The sequence below is a fragment of the Corvus brachyrhynchos genome, unplaced genomic scaffold (genome assembly GCF_000691975.1).
Source record: "Corvus brachyrhynchos isolate BGI_N302 unplaced genomic scaffold, ASM69197v1 scaffold142, whole genome shotgun sequence".
Classification (NCBI taxonomy): domain Eukaryota; kingdom Metazoa; phylum Chordata; class Aves; order Passeriformes; family Corvidae; genus Corvus; species Corvus brachyrhynchos.
The window spans coordinates 5,980,003-5,997,444 of NW_008237226.1; the positions used below are offsets into that span (position 1 = coordinate 5,980,003).

The 17,442-nt window shown below is 39.0% G+C and overlaps 1 protein-coding gene across 1 annotated transcript; it reads right to left on the reverse strand.

Annotated features, from left to right (window-relative positions):
• Window positions 1–389: 389 nt before the first annotated feature.
• ASNS (asparagine synthetase (glutamine-hydrolyzing)) lies at window positions 390–17,162 on the reverse strand. Its single transcript, XM_008629930.2, has 11 exons — window positions 16,879–17,162; window positions 13,393–13,630; window positions 11,733–11,918; window positions 11,328–11,429; window positions 9,147–9,274; window positions 8,254–8,380; window positions 6,795–6,901; window positions 6,345–6,445; window positions 4,457–4,538; window positions 4,034–4,189; window positions 390–2,718 (listed from the first exon to the last, which is right to left on the reverse strand). The coding sequence occupies exons 1-11, from the start codon at window positions 17,125–17,127 to the stop codon at window positions 2,509–2,511; spliced, it is 1,686 nt and encodes a 561-aa protein (XP_008628152.1). The 5' UTR covers window positions 17,128–17,162; the 3' UTR covers window positions 390–2,508.
• Between the last annotated feature and the right edge of the window lie 280 nt (window positions 17,163–17,442).

Sequence of the window (17,442 nt, forward strand, 5' to 3'; positions counted from 1 at the left end):
GAGCCACTGTCAGGGACACTGGGATGTGGCACAGTCAGTGAGGCTCCACACAACCAACCAATAGGAGGCTGAAACAGCACATAGGCTTCATTAAAAAGATGAAGGGCATGGGCGTCACTGGGCAACCTTAAGCACCTGGTAGGTCTCATACCCTGCTCTGCTCTCTTTGGAACTGTTAATTTCTCCTTCAAAAGAAGGAAAGATTGCCGGGAAAACAAAATTTACTTACTTAATTCAAATTAAAACAAAACCACCTCAAATCAATGAAAAACTCCATACATTCTTTTAGCCACTTTGCAAGAACCCTACAGTCCTGCAAGACAAGCAACTACTCATCTCTGCCTTCCCCATCCCCATCTGACACAATACTCAAACCAATACACTCAAGCTGTCAGAACAGTCCAGCTTAATTTTATTCAAAAGAAACAGAGTGAGAAAAAGAGGCTACCACATCAGGAATAAAGCTAGAGGAAAACTAGACAAGACAGCAGTGCACCCTGGATCTGCACCCCGTTCCCTCCTGTGACAAACTACAAACATCATGTAGCTAGCAGATGATCCAGAGTAGCCGAATGTTTTTTGTCTTACATTTTCTTTTTTGTTTTGTCTTTTTTTGCCTCAATTTTTATTTTAAAGGATAAAAAGAGAAAATATAGTATCCCAGAAACCAAAAAGGCTGTAGAATTCCATACATGGAGAAGGAATGAACGGATTTTACACTCAAAAGACCTTTAACGAGGCAGCAAATACTGTATTCTTCCTCTGCACATCAGTAAAAAGCTAAAATAACTGAATCATCAGTCTAGAATATTGCCCTGATATATAAACCTCCAATGTATTAGGAATTTTTAAAAATTTAGCTGGATTTCCTTGACTGCTGCAAGGTTGCAGCAGAAAGTACATTTGAGCAGTGACCCCAAAATGTGTTTAGCCTATTTTCACTTCAGGCAAATGCTGTTTTCTTACCTCAGTCTTGGAAGTTTACAGTGAGTAGTAAATCTTATCTTTACAAATCAGTACCTAACCGCATACTCTAAACTCCTCTCTCAAATCAAAATATCCATTACTGCTTCAAAGACATCCAAAAAGACAAGCACATGGCCCTTAAGTGAAGAAAGCTGCAGGAACATATTACAGACAGCTCTCAAGTGCAGTGGTGCCACGAAAAGGTTTCAGTAAAGTTTCTGGGATAGAGACTCAAATGCAGGATTAGGGTGGAGCAACAAACAGACAACCAGTCATTTTATGAAGGTTTTAAATCAGAACAGCTTATATTGTATCTTTTAAATAAAAAATGGCTTTGGTCTCCTAGTCAAGAGGGACAATAAAGCAGACTTGTTTTCATAAAGAGCATGATGCTAATCAAGTCAATCTGCGGCACACATACATACTTCTTGACCACCCTTATATTTAAGTTACCTTCACAAAAGTAACACCCACAACTAAGAAGTTAATAAAAAGTTGTCTTGGGTAAAAAATCAGGGTTTTTTTCAGTAGAGTATTAGAAGTTCTTGTGATTTCTGAAGCAGCTTTTCCCCCATTTTTCCAAGCAAGGCGCCTGATCCCATTGTTGTCAGCGATGTTTTGTCCAACTAGAGTCTATGGCTGACAGGTTCAGTTCACCCACAGTCAGCCACATGCAGTTCAGCAGAAGCAGTCGACCTTTTCATCATACGGGTGGGAAAACTCTCACAACAAATGAAAAATTTCTTAAAATACTTATTCATGCAATTTTCATCAGACTGATACACTTCACCCAGTTAACACGATTTTTTCAAGAATAATAAATACATTAAAAAATGGAATTCCTTGAGTTAGAAACAAAGACATAACTTGGCTTCTCTTATCTATTCTGCTCTTTGATAACAGTCTTTCAACTGTTCTTTACAGAACAGCCAACTGGTGGCTTCACAGTAAAAAATAAGGTTGCCATTCTTTTAATTAACACCCAGCACCACCCCTATTATAAACTATAGTAAGCATCTCTGCATAGCTATGAGTATCTAAATACTTTTTCAAAACTAGACCAAGGTTTTCAGGAGTGTGTAGAAGGACATTCAGAATAGAATAATATAGAGACTATCCAAGTCCCACAGACAGGAACACAAATCACTAGATAGCAAGGGTCCAATTCCCCTTTGCTCAGAGGGTCAGCAGCTGTTTGCATCCCTCAGCCTGACTGAAGTCCTCAAAACAGAGCTCACATTAAAATATATTAAATGACTTCAAGGAAAATTAATACCATCAAGGTTACATAAGGAACAGAGCTGTCAAATAAAGTAGTCCCTTGTCCAGAAAGTATTTTCCCATGAATTACAAAGGTTTGGTACAGCAGCATAAGTTTTTAATAGTACACTAACAACAGAAAGCTGTCATTTCCAATAGCATTGTCAAAGTACATCTTAAAGATGATTTAAGCTTTAGGTTTGCATAATTTGTTTGGTTTTCTTAAAGCAGAGTGCACACAAAACGCTTGTAGCACTTTTATTGGGGGATTATTTGAACAGCCTATTCTTGGGTATCCGACTTGTAATGCTTCAATGTGCGTGCAGAAGGATCAGTAGCTTTAACCCATCTTGGCATCCAGTAGTGGGGCAGCCAGCTGCTCCGCCCGCAGTAGTGCTTTTCAAAGATCTGGCGGTAGTAATAACTTTCTTTTGTTTTAGGAGGATTGAAAGGATATTTCTCTGCTGCCTTCTCCAGTAAAAGGTCATCAACCTACAGACATAAGCAAAACTCAAGTTAAGCTGCAAATATCTTCAACTTTTAAAGACACACAAGGATTCACCCACCACTGAATGTCCAGTTTTGAAAAAAAAAAAAAAAAAGTCTATTCTAGAGGCACAGGTTTGACAGGTCAAACCTTTGTCACGGGCTCACTTGATCTTTATGAATATGCAAATGTATTTCCAGTGCTGTTGGTATTTCTCTGCATGATAACGGAAGCCCATTTCTCTGGGTCACAACCACCTTTGTTAGTGAGGTCACAGACATTTCTTTCCTACCCTTCCTTTGCTGTGAAACAAGTTGAAAAACTTAACACAGTCGTTTTGCCCTGTAAGTGGCTTCCTAGGCTGTTTTCATAGCTTGGGGAACAGGTGACTTTGTATAACCACACTCTTAGCAAAAAAAGACCTGGGATGCAGAGGCAAAGACACCTGCAGTTGCTAAGTTGGCTGAGAAAGGGAGGATGAATAGTTGCACCAGTTGAGGGAATTTCAATGAGCAGCTTCCACTGCCAACATGCTGCCTAACTTTTCATCTCTGTGAAATAGATCTGCTGCTCCTACAGCAATACAGGCTCAGAGCAGGCAGCACAACACTGTTGCCTGACCCAACTACTTTCTTGCCTGAGGAAGCACAGAAAGAAAATGGGGAACACAGAGTTGGTGGTAGGACAGACAAGCTCCCATCAACAGGCTTGACTACACATATTTCCATGTTATGGAGCTCTGCTGTAAATAGGGTGTTATTCCTTCCTCTCCATGATTAAACTACCTCTACACTCCAGAGAGGATTATCCCTTGTACAGAGTCAAAATGCTGTAAGTCTTCACTGGTTAACAACGCAAGCAGAGGCTTTAAAAAGCAAAAAGGCTTAGCTAGGGACAGCTTTGAAAAACTAATGACGCAAACGAGAAAGTACATTATAAAGTCATTATGTTGTTACTCAGCTGCAGAGTAAGTTCATGCAAGTGCCTTCAGCTGAAGCAGCTGCTTTGCCCGTAACACAGAAATTGTGTTTGTTGATGCACAATCTAATTTGCAATCCAGACACTTAAATGATGTTCATTTCCTCATACAGTCATTTCTGGCAGGGTCTAACATTTCTTTGTAACTAGGATCACGAATGCCTTTAACCAACTCAGATATCTAGAAGCACACTGATTAAGATTTATCTTACTCCTCCACCAGGAAGCTCAAGTTAACTGTTATACCCAGATTTATTCTCTCAACTAAGCATGTGAGCTGCCTCCCATTGGCAACCATACCTAACAGACCTAAGTGAGAAAGGAAAAAAAGTGGTATTGTACCTGTTGATCAATATAGTCCTGAAGAATGGAAAACCAGGACTTCTTTACTGATGCTATACCATCACTGAAAGCTTCTTTGGGTCTCCAGAGAATTTCTTTGGGAAGTAAATTGGAATCTTCAAATGACAATCTTAAAAGGTATTTTTCAATTCCATTCTGTTTCCAGAACAAAAAAAACAATGTCATGAGTCTCAGGAATTGTAGTGCAAAGATCTGGATTTAAACACTTATGAAATAGTTTCCCTTCAGAAGTTTTGCTCAGAAAAGGGTTCCCAGTAGCCCAACAATTCAGTAAAGTACTTAAGAGCATGCTTGATTTTGGGTGGAGGACTTAACCATCTAATTCAGCAATCTGGTCATGCTTAGAGCATGTATCAGTGAATTTATAAACTTTCACTTGCATCCAACCCTAGTTTTACGTACCTTTGGGATTCGCAGTTCTGCTGGCAGAGATAAATAATAAGAAGTAAACCGATGATCCAAAAATGGGACTCTCAGTTCAAGACTAAGCAGGGGGAATAAATAGAAAAGATACTGAATTAATCCAACAAGTCATCTACTTACAAATTCCACAGCAGCTAAGCTTTCCCTGTCTTTCACATAAACACCAGGTTCTGCTTTTACTTAGAAGAAATTTCACTTGCATATTTACGACTACCAGATTCTAATTCACCAATTTGTAAAGTGTATGGTCTACACAGATTAAAGACTATGATGTTTTATAATGCCATATGCTGGGCAGTTTATAGTGCCCTGAATTTACAGATTACAGTCCTACAGGATCTGCAACAACCATTGCAACACGTATGCAAAAGCACATTTTAAAAATCCTCTCAGAGAACTACCAAGTCACTCACTAGGAGTGCATCAGCATTTGTAAACATATCACAGAACCAAGCAAGGACTTCTGCTGTCATTTCTGAAATCTACATTTGTTTGTGTTTTCAAGAAACAACAAAAAGGAGCCCTACAGCATTCACACTAGTTCTCTCCTATACCAGTGGCAGATACACACATACAAAGCCTTCCCACTTTTGTATACCACAGCTTCTAAGGACACAGAAGACAACAAAAAAATGACAGTAACTGCATCTTCAACAGAAAGAACCCCTCTCAGTGTGTCTCCTCAAGAGACATTATGCTGTCCAGCTTCACAAGTGAAAGGAGATGTTATACTGCACCCTAGTAATTTCATTGTCTCTTTAGTTTCTACTGTGATAAAAAGCTTCAGCTACCTCAAGTAATACCCACCTTTCCAAAAAAACCCCAAATGAACCCAATACTGAGTATTCAGTAATCAGATACTGAGGGCTCCATTTCTCCATATACTGACAAGATTTGCACTGCAAGTCTTTCCTTATAGTTATTCTTGCTCCTAACTGATAATGGTAATTTCATCCTTTCCTCTCTACTCTTAGTTCCTCTCCCTTTTCTCCAAAAATCTGAACTCCTTAAATTCTGTTTTAATTTGTTAATGAGGGTTCTTTCTTCCTAGCAGTGCTGTGCAGCAGGGACCAAAGAAAAACAAAAGCAGCCAGCATGTGATATTAAACAGCCTTTCAAGTGTGGTGAAAATTTTAAGCATGAAACAAATTATGAGGCAAATGGCAGTTCTCCAGCACTTTACCCAACTTTTTAATAGGAAAGAGAAACATAAGAAAATTGTAAAAAGCTGGGCAAGTCATTTTGTGGTGGGATCAATATACAACAAAAGCTTCCCAATAGCTAAGTCATTTGCTTTGCCAAAGGTACCATCTTTTTCTTATCTATAGACAGCTTTCCAACATTATTCTCGGTTTAATTAATGTATTTATTTTAGTAAAATGCTTCTGTTTAGTAAAACAATACTATTTTCTACAGCGCTCAATTTGGAGATTCTTTAAGGTATCAGTTACACAGATTGTATACTGATACCTCTTTATTACAGTCAGCTATCTGACTAATGCACATACTTTTCTCTTTTCAGTATGTTGTTTTAGTACTGATGATCATCAGATTCAAGATTCCTCTTTGTCTAAACCTCCAAAGACCCCAAAGTCAAATACAAGTTTGCCTTCCCTCCTTAACTCTGAATATTTGTATTTCTAATTCACTGCTTCTGTAAAGACCAGTACAGTCCCAGACAAAAAAAATATTTCAGTTGGCAACACAGTGGGCCCTATAGTCACAGATCAGATTAAATCTGGCAGTGTGCTTTCAAATTCCTTCAGGCTACAACTTCATGTTGGCATACAAATCCTCAGCAGTCTTTTCCTGCCTAATCTTTGGTTTTAAGTTATGAGTGCTCAGCATCCAAGGGAATATATTTTACCCATGTGCTGCAGTAGTTCTGTCTGCACGAAGTACATCAAACAGGTAGAGCTCTTTCAGAAGCCTCTCACTCTCTTCTGCAGCTTCCTCGGGAGACGGCGCCTGAAAACAAACACAGCATGGAGCACACAGGTGGAATACAGCTGCACTGAGGCAACCATTGCTGGCTGCCCTACATTTGAATTGTAGGACCACCAAGTGATCTCAAACTCAGCAAAAACTATGTACAAGAAATAACAGTCTCAGGAATTGCTGAAGATTAAGAAAGCTATTTTTTAGGTGATTATGATGTCTGACATGATCTCTTGGATTTTAAGCCACCCCAGAAGAAAAACTCAACAAATATACAGTTGTGACAACTCTCAAACATCACACCTTGAAATCTCAGAGATGTTCTGTTGAAAGGCAGAACAAGCAACTCAAGGGCATTCTCTATAGTGAATGTACTTACCTTATGGAAATATATATATCCTTGTGTCAGCTCATCTGATCCTTCTCCTGAAAAAATGACCACACTGTCTGTTTTCTTCCGAATATATTTGGAGACAAGATACATACCTTAAAAAAAAAAAAAGGATAAAGTTATTAAAGTACATCTACATACATGATGCTATATACAGCTAGTAGTTTTAAATTTAGCATTTTAGAAATTTGTCTCCTACACTACTTTCTTCTGTAGCAAACAACTAATGTAAAGTAGCATCTCATTTTTACTCAAAGCAACCAACAGCCACACTAAGTTGGTGCTGCAAATATACCTGAACTGTGTATTTACACTTGGCCCTCAAATATATCAGAAAGATGTGTCTACTTAGGATCCTGGGAACACTGGAGGATTCCTGTGGGAGCACACACAGGAGTTGTTCCGACCCAATACGAAATTAAGCATATTAATTCCAGTACAGTGCCGAAGAACCTTTCTAGCCTTGGAGAAAAGCAAAAGTTGATGTTTAACTCTCTGCCACAGAGTTGAACTGGATGAAGCCCTTTTTTCAAATTTTTTTGTAAAGATTTATTTATTAAACAGAATTATGCCTTCCACTCAATGCATCTCTCTGAATGGCACGCTTTTGTAACAAAAGTATTACAAATCTAATGAAAAGGATCTAGTTCATTATTTCTTATGCTAAGCAGCAAATCACAAATTAAAAATGACAGAAAATGTTTGCTCTAATTTTTAAAGAAATGCATTCATTATTTTACATTGCTAAATCCCATCTTCATGGACAAAATTCCACACAGGGAGTTCAGTTTCGAAAACTGTGCTGCCTATTTGGCTTCATAACTCTTTTGTGACGTTTTAGGATGACACAAGGTTAACTGGGTAAAATGCTGTAGCTTGCATTACGCAAAAGGCCCACTGGATTAGGGGCTTTTTCCCTCTTATCAGGCTGGCATTGCTTTGTTAGAAGCTGCTGGTGACTTCCTTCACTTCTTGGAATCAAACATACATTATAAGAACCTGTGTTACTAAACCTATGTTACTAAAGAGCAATAATAAATACTTCATGTTAGTATTAAAAATACGCAAGGAAAGGGTAACTATGTTATACTATCATAACATTCAATACCTCAGAAAACCTGTGAATTTCCCCCTTCCTCCAGGGTTCATACTTACTAGAGCAGAAAACTTAGACCTGCAGATCTAATGTTTCTTCTTTATGTAACTAATTGTTTTTCATCTCAAAGCTTCAAGAACGGTTCTTGACAGTTGTTTTGTGCAGTCAGGGACTTGCAAATAACTGCTTTTGCCTCAGTGTGGTATCACAGATCAGACTGGGGAGCAGAACTTTGGAATCCCAGTCCCCAGGTTCTGTGCCAGCTAAAGGATCTAGCAGATGAACATGTGGGTTTGCATAAAATTTTATTTGGGTGATATAAACCAAAGATTGCCATTAAAAAAATCTTACCAATAGAAGCTCTTATTGTTGTTATATCGTAGGTTTCCAATGAGAAGATAACCTCCTCTATTGCCTGAATCCCCTCTTCAGTATTAAGTATTACTTCATGATGTTCACTGCCTATATGTGCTGCCACCTGTTTGCAAGAAGTCAAAACAATGCATCACTTTTCAACTAAAACATTTTATAAACATACATTGTGTTTAAAGAAAACATTTATTGAAAGCACCAGTTCCCTTCTGCTACAGTGAAAATTATTACATTAGATCAAGAAAAGACATTACTTAGCAGCTCTTTGACTTGCAGTGATGTGTTCACCAGAGAGAACATCGTCTCCTTAATTACAGTGTTCAATCATGATTGCAACAGACCATCCAGCTGCTTGCCTAAAACATTAACAGAATCTGTAGAGACTCTAAATATTCCAGATATCTGCCCTTAAGGGAAAAAGCAGCACAAAAGTAATGAAAGCCTGCACAGTACCCCAGATGCCAAACGGTTTGTACCAAGCTGTTAATTCAGCAAACTGATAATTAATTTACAATACTTAACATATATACAAATGCCTTAGTATAGGAACCACAGCATGGAGATCTACCCTAAAACCCAGAGGGAGAACTGAGACAAGTCCAAAGTACAATCCTTTTGGCAACAATGCAACAGGGACTCCATCATGAAAGTCTTCCAAATGCAAGAGAAAACAGGTAAGGTTCCAGCTGCCTCTTTTGTAAGATTACGCAGCAAATGTTGTACCAAATGACTTACTGCAAACTGATCTACATCACAGCAATAAATGAATATGCAGGGTTACTATTAATGCCATACCATGAAGTTAGCACCATTAATATACACTGTTTAGCATTCGGTAGCTCAGAACAAACTGAAAGCAACGCTTAAGATACCTTCCTGGCAGCAAGTAAGTCAGGACTGTTTTCCATTCCAATTGCAAAGGTTTGTAATGGATAATTAACGTTGATTTCTTTCATCAGTTTCAGAAGAATGGCTGCAACCAAACTGGAATCTAAGCCCCCTGCCAACAAAACAAATCATCTGATTAGGTGTTTGAATGATGTCTTGCTTTCCCCTTAAGGAATCTAGATACTGGAATCCTGTAAGTGGGCTTCATTTTTAAGCTGTGTGAAGGTACTTCTCATACAAGTGCACATTTACCTCTTTAATAAAAGAATCAGGCAACTATGATGGAACATCTTCAGTTACAGTTGTTAGTACTTTTGGTGTCAGAAGCATCAGTGGGACTCCTTCTTTCAGATAAACAGAAAGTGTACTGAACACATTGTACCACTTGAGATTATGCCCCTTCTCAGCTCTGATAAAATGGGATTTATTCTTCGTTTCAAAACCACTCCCTATCTTCCCCTCACCTACACATTTGATAGCCTACTGATAGGACTATGGATTTTTTTTGTTTGCAGTAAGTAAAAGAACAGAATTAAGTAAAAGAACAAAACGTTTAGTGTAAGGGTTCCACTCTTCTCCAATCATTCTTTTTTTCCCCTCCTCTTCTTTCTAGAGCAGAGTGAAAGGATTTGAACAGTTTGGAGAACAAGCGAAAAATAAAACCAAGAGATGCACAAGCTCCCTAGATGTACTCTAAGGATCCACCTTCTTATTATTGTGAGCTAGTTCTGCTAATCCTTGGCTAGTTCTACTTGCTGTTCTCCTACAAAGTACTGAGCAAAACACAGTACCTGTTTGCCCACATCTGCCTGCAGTTCTGATAAGCATTAGGCAAAACCCTCTTCTCTTTGTTTCCTATTGTCTGCATGTGTTTCTTCAGCTAAGTGCATTAGCATCAATTCCCACCCTGATCCCCTTTGTGGGGATGCTATCTTGTAAAAAAAAATATTTCCTTTCGAAATTACACGCGAATTCTGAGAAAAGGAGAGCACAGAAAACAGAGGGCTCAGGATGCGGAAATCAGGAAAATAAAAACCCGAGTTTTCACTGTGAAATTGAAGAATTCCCTCTGTGATTGGAAACAAAAGCAATTCTCTGTGATGTTCCAAGCATACTCAAAATTTTGAAGCACTGAGATACTCTGGTATTATTTATACCAGCACGGGCACTTAGTTTTGCTGCTTCCTCCATGTGCATCTGAGGAGCTGGTGACTGCCTTCTAATTTGATATTTGAAATTTGGGGTTTAAACAAGCTTTTTTACTGAAACTGAGATCTTTCAACTCTGTGTATCTTCCTGTTTAATTTAGCTTCTTCCTACTTTTTATGATTGCATAGTAAAGAAATGGTCCAGCAGTATCTCCTAGCCAGTTCTCTCATTCAGATGCACATTTAATAGGGTTCATGACAAATGAATGTAATTACTGTTGCTCAGTGAATGCATGAAAAGCATTTCAGAACTCTAGCCACAAGTACCAAGTGCTACACAAACACAGGAAATAAGGTGTCAGATCCATGGTTACAGAGCCTTACTTCTGGGAAGTACCTCTGTAACACTGAACCATCAGATCACAACAGTGATCAGCTAAGTCAGTGAACAACTTCCTGTACCACAAGCTATTACCTTATCTGCAAAAGAGTGTAGCAAATAATTTTGGTCCAGATGGTCTCCTGTAATACGGTAAATTAAGGAAGTTTAGGATGAAGACTAAAGCAAAGGTGGCAAGTAAGAATTTCACTTCTTCCTGCTTCTGAAACATGCCAAGGCTTTCTTCTAGGTTCAATCTGCACAAAGTGAATGTAATAATTACATTTTCTTTTTAGACACCAACCTAACTCTAAATCTCATGTATTTAAGAATACATTGAGTGATTTTCAATAGGAATACTATATTTATTTGCCTTATTTTAAAATGCTCAGTGTCTCAATAAGCCAAGATCCCAGCCCAGAGTAAACTTTAAAAGCATAAGACTTTCAAGGTATTTGTAAATTGGAAAACTTTATTCCAAACTAACAAGTTCTCTGTTGCCTGTTCTAAAATGCAAATGAAGATTCAGATCCCTTCAGGTACATCACAGCAGAACAGCCAATATATTTTCGTTTAACTAGTAGAGGATGGGGAAAAGAGAGAGAAGGTACAGAATTACTGTGGTTCTTGCTACTTACCTGACAGAAGACAACCAATCCTTCTGTGAGCCATCAAACGTTTTCTAACAGCATTTTCAAATAGAATACGGATGTTGCTTTTCACCGTTTCAAGGTCAAAACCTGCTCAAAAAAGAAAAGAGAAGGGCAAAAAATGTCCAAAAAGTGTTACTTAGACTTTGCAGGATGATGCTAACTAGGAAACAAAGATGTTTGTCTGAATCTCCTTTGATAACAGGGACACTCAAGTCCATCTTTGTACATGACTGCCTACAAAAACAATTCAAAAGTCCCTACATTTTAAAGGTTCTTCCAGGTTGTTTTCTTTCTTAAATGGTACTTTTTAAACCAATCAAAGCTAATTTTACATTCAAAGACTATGATTTTTTTCACTTTTAAATCAGAGTAAAATCTTTGCTGTACTACCTGAAGGCAGAGCTTCCACTGTATCACATGCAACATGGAGTGGTTCATCTTTGCAGCTATGAAATTTTACTAATTCCACTGATGCAACCTTGCCAGAGGGCTTTAAATCCAACACTTCATAATGACCCGGAAGAAATGGTTCCACTTTAGAACCTAAGGATGTTGAATGCTTTAAGTTGATAAGTCCTACACATAAAATGGGAAAAAAGAAAAATGTCAGAGTTTTTGACTTAAAATGGTTAAATTATTCCTCACTCAACAGCCTCTCTACTAAAACTATATACAAATATTTTCTCCAGATCCTAAACCTGGTATTAAAAAAATATCCTTTTGAGTCACCATCAGTCCTGGCTAGAGCACGATTCTGCTTCTGGCAGGATGAGCCATCTCAAGCTGAGGCAGATAGCAGAGAAAGTAAACCAGCAAGTTTTACTAATTGGCAAGTAGCAATTTATCCCTGTGAGCACTAGGAAGAGCACTTTTCTAACTGACTACATGATGTCCAGGTCAAAGTATAATATGCTTAGGAGAATCTGAATGACAATTATAAAGTAATTTTGAGTTTAAAATTAAGTGTAGCCAAGCTAACAAGGGGTTTGCAATAAAACAACATCATTGTAGTGATTGCTTAATTGACATCTATTTAGTGATTTCAAAACTCATCAGTTCTCAACTGACCTACTCCACTGCTATTGAATGCCAGGTATCAGACCTGTAGCCAAACCTCATTTCCATTCCCCATGTGAAAGAGAATGCTTTGCACCTGCTGGTCACCTGGATGCCCCTTGAGGACATCCTCAAAAGGGACACAGAATTGTTGTTAGAGAGAATTTGTTAGAATTTGTTGTTAGTGAATTACTGACCAGTAATTCACTGTGATTGTTATAGGACACAGTCTCCAAAACATTCCCTTCCCTTCTTCCTTCCCAAGCAACAGAAATGGTGCAGCTTTTAGTATTACTACATAGTACTACTATTAGAAGAGTCAACATTGGAGTCTGCTAATAAAATAGACAGACAATAAATGGGAGAGAAATAATCATAAAAGTCAATTTTAGCCAAAGTGCCTTTTAGGCACTCCCTTTTGACATTGTTTGGATTTGTTTATGATAGTGCCAAGACTAGAGATAATTACTTCAAAAGAGAGTGCAGTGATGTGTCATCTCAAACAAAAAAAATGATCATCAAATAAAGTATGTGATTCTGGGAAATTACCCAATGCTGCAGTAAATTTCAGGAGGGTTTCAAAATTCCTGACTTTTACAGATTAGCAGTTCTCTGGCATAATTACTTAGTTCACTACATAACACCAAGACCAAAGTCTAATATAATTTATTGTAGCGTAAGTCTAGTCTAAGTCAATAGACTATGTTTAACTTTGGCCTAACATAAAACATCTTGAATTCAATACTGCTATAACTCCAGAACACAAAGAATTCTCATTAAATAAGCAAGTTATTTTAGAGATATTAAGGACAATTAAACATCTTGGATGTCTTATTTTAATGATGTGTAGTTCTTACACTACTAAGTATAGCTCATATATTACTGAACTTACAGTTCATTTTCTCTTCATACTAAGAAGAAAAGCCTGACAAAGAAGTTTGTCTCCAACAGCAATACCTAAGATTATTTAGGCACTAAACACAACTGGCTTTACCTTTTGCCTCAGAACAGACACCCAAAAATCCATCATCAGTCAGCACCTTAAACAGTGGTCTGACTCCATAGGTATCTCTCGCCAGAAACACTTTTCTGTTTGCAGTGTCCAGAAGGATGAAAGCAAATACACCATCTAGCATGGATGCTGTTTGTTCTATTCCTCCTCTGTTGTATAGATGAAGGATAACCTCACCATCCACTAATGTTTGGAAGTCAAATCCAAACTGCTTCTGCAGCTAAGAAAAAATATAAAGAAAAACATAAATAACCATTTGCAAACATTGGCTGCTTAGTAATTGTTTCATATGAATAATCTTGTATGTCAAATCACACTTTAGAAGTTATATAAATATTTCTGCCAAAGAAGGAAAACTTTTGCGTTCAAAGCTGTACTGGGTTTGTGTGGCCAAACTTTGGTAGTGGAGGGACTACAAGGGTGGCTTCTGTGAGAAGCTGCCAGAAGTGTTCCCCACATCTGGCAGAGTTAATGTCAGGCGGCCTCAGGATGGACCCGTCGCTGGCCAAGGCCCAGCCAATCAGGAATGATAGTAATCCTTCTGTGATGATAACATATTTAAGAAGAAAGAAAAGTTACTGTGCAGATGTAATTACAGCCAGAGAAGAGCGGGGTGAGGATATGTGGAGAGGAAAAGCCCTGCAGACAACCAAGGTCTGTGGAGAAGGAGGAGCAGGAGGTGCTCCAGGTGCCAGAGCTGGGATTCCCCTGCAGCCCGGGCTGCAGCCCATGGTGAAGCAGCTGTGCCCCTGCAGCCCATGGAGGATCACAGGGATGCAGAGATCCACCCGCAGCCTGTGGAGGAGCACCACGCCAGAGCAGGTGGATGCCTGAGAGGGGGCTGTGAACCCGTGGGAGACCCATGCTGGAACAGGGTCCTGGCAGGGGCCTGCCAACCTGTGGAGAGAGGAGCCCATGCTGGAGCAGGTCTCCTGGTAGGGCTTGTGACCCTGTGAGGAACCCATCCTGGAGCAGGCTGTGCCTGGAGGACAAGCACCCCATGGAAGAGTGACCTACACTGAAGCAGTCTGTGGAGAACTGTTGCTGTGGGACAGACTCAAGCTGAAGAAGTTTGTGGAGGACTGTCTCCTGTGGGAGGGACCCCACAGTGGAGCAGGGGAAGAAATCTCCTTCAGCAGTGGCAGAGCATCATGTGATAAACTGACCATAACCCCCATTTTCTGTTTTCCTGCTGGGGAGGAAAAGATAGAGCTCAGGAAGGCAGAAGAGGTGGAGCGAAGGGGTTTTTTTAAAGGTTTGTTTTATTTCTCATTATCCTACTCTGATTTTGTTGGTAATAAATTCAATTTAATTTTATTTCCCCAAGTTCAGTCTGTTTTACCCATGACAGTATTTGGTGAGTGACCTCCCTCAGTCCTTATCTCAACTCATGAAACTTAAGTTGTATTTTCTCTCCCCTGTCCACTTGTTGGAGGAAAGCTTTGGTGGGTGCCTGGCACCCAGTCAGGGGCAACCCACTACAAAAATTTTACCCAGGATCATCTCTTAGGCAGTGAGACTGACACTGCAGTCTTAAGCAATTCACATTAAGGCAAGTTTTCAGGGAAACACTTCTATCTGAGGATGTCAAACTGCACTAGCCAGAAGTGCAGAAGCACTGGTCTTCAGAAGCACTAACACTGTTTAAAAAAAACCACCGAACTCAAAACACATAGACACGTGCAACATCTCTGCAGAGTGAAGTACTTTGGAAATAATCTTCGGTTTACTTATGCAGTCACTGCAATTCCTCAGCGTTTTTTTATGCAGAGAATTTCCTTCTGCCTAATCTTCCTCCATTCCTCAAACTAGCCCCTTCACTCTGCCTGTGCATATAAAATGGGGGAGGAAGAAATTAGCCATCAGACTTAAGTCAGACCAACTATTCTTCATGTTCTTCTGGTGCTACTCTTAAAAGTCCTTTCAAAAACAGGGGGAAAGAGAGGTTTTAATTAAAACTAAAAAGCCAAGAAACCCCACAAAAACAATGCTTTAACATTTTAAGTTCTTTGGTTTTAATTGTTACTTATGGGGCAGTCTTAGATCAAATTGAGTCAATGTTAAAATAAGTAAGTCATTACCCTAAGGAAGGCACCTGTTTTACCAATGACCCTTTCCTAGGTAAAGGATTTCAGCCACAAGCTTGAAAGAAAAATCTCATTATAAAGAAAGAGGGTACATAATGTAGTGACAACAACCAAACAAATTCCTGTAGAATTCAAGTGTTGCACAATTAAGGTACCCTTAGGACGGTGCATAGCATGACTGAGAGTAATTCTTAACTGCTTTCAACACAGAAAAACCACAATGCAAAACACTGCAAGTAATACAGACTGTTGGTACAATACATTTCACATGTACTGCAGGGCAAAGTCTCACCCTTCAAACAGCCAAATACTTGAAGACTGGGGAAAAAAAATATAATCTCCTGCCTATTCAGTCAAATTCCTAATGACATTACTGATGTCACTGATGTGACTGACTGCAGCCTGACTTGTCTTAAAAAATGCGACGTTAGAGATGTTGTAACATTAGTATTAGAAATGCTATAATCTCTCAGATTATTCATACGTTTCTGATGATACCACACTTAGTATATGATACATTTTACACATTCATTCAGCATGATTCAGAAGCAGACACAGTTTTAAGCTGCTTTATACATCAAATTTGGATGATCTGAATCATCTTGCCAAGTAACACAGGCAGTATGGACATCTCAGCACAGGGACTGAGGAACACTGACAGTGTTCAGCAACAGCATCACATCCATCAGGAACATTTAGAAACTTGAGGAACTAAATAGAGTTGCTGCTTGTTTTGTGCCTGAGAAACTTAGGTGACTCTCAAAAACCCCACAAAAAAATCTGACTTCTGCTGCAGACACCTAAGGACTTTTGTGGCACACTGGAAACATCTCCCTAAGCTTGTTGCTTTTATATAAATACGTAAGCATGCATACTATGCATCACTATATCTTAAGTGACATATCCCATCTAGATTGAGATGCAATAATAAGAATGCAATACCCAACAACTTGGGAGAATTACAACCCAAAACAACTGAAGAGCAAGACAGTCTGAAAGCATTAGTATTATGAAAAGAGAAGAAGGGGAGAAAGAGGCTTGGAATTCTCCTCCCAAAGAGACAATGAGGAATGTGTCTTAACTTTCAACTGAACAAACCTGAAGATGCAAATATTTACTGCCCTTCTTATCAATTAAAAAGCGATTTCTCAGTATTAAAGATTAGGTATGTTGCTAAATAAGCTACCAGATTCATAGCTCACTGAGACAATTTACTTCCTTTTAAACACTAGTTCTTTGCTAACTTTCAAATTTTTTTCTGATATTCTCGTCCAACACATTTTAAAGACGTTCTGAATATCCACTAGTCTTGAAATTGAAAAAAAAAAAAAAAAAGAAAGAATTTTTTTTTAAATTGCCTTATTATGTATACAACACTTACCTGTTTGAAATTGTAGATTTCTCCATTGTAACACAGCCACAGGTATGGGAATTTCTTCACGCGGATAGGCTGCATACCATATAACTGATCAACAACCGCCAGGCGGTGGAAACCAAAACAGCAGTTGGTGAAACCATTGACGTTCTCAAAACGAAATGCATCAGGACCTCTATGTGCTATCTTCATGGCACTTAGACACTGCACAGAAAGGCATTCATCGCTCCCAAACAGGGCCCAGATACCACACATTGTGAGGCTCTTGTTCTACCTGCAAGTGGAGAACCTGTTCAATAGAGACACAAACACTGTAAGCAAGAGCTGACACTGTGTATTGGGTCTGGCTGGGAGGGAGTGCATTTTCCCCTCAGCAGCCCTCAGAGTGCTGTGTTTTGTATTGGTGTCACAGCACTGTTTTGGCTACTGCTGAGCAGTGCTTGCACAGCATCAGTGCAAACCAACACTATCCCCTCATCAGAAGGGGCAGGCAGGGGGCAAGCAGGATCTTGGGAAGCAACATAGCCAGGACAGCTGGCCCAAACTATCCAAAGGGATATTCCACATCTG

What these genes read in the sequence shown, in the direction of transcription:
- ASNS (XM_008629930.2), bottom strand. Translation starts at nt 17,127, where the DNA reads ATGTGTGGTATCTGGGCCCTGTTTGGGAGCGATGAATGCCTTTCTGTG. An exon ending in TGTCTGTTCTGAGGCAAAAG is followed by an intron (nt 11,919 to 13,392) that starts GTAAAGCCAGTT and finishes TTTTATGTGTAG; the next exon opens with GACTTATCAACTTAAAGCAT. An exon ending in CAGAACTGCGAATCCCAAAG is followed by an intron (nt 4,190 to 4,456) that starts GTACGTAAAACT and finishes TTCTGGAAACAG; the next exon opens with AATGGAATTGAAAAATACCT.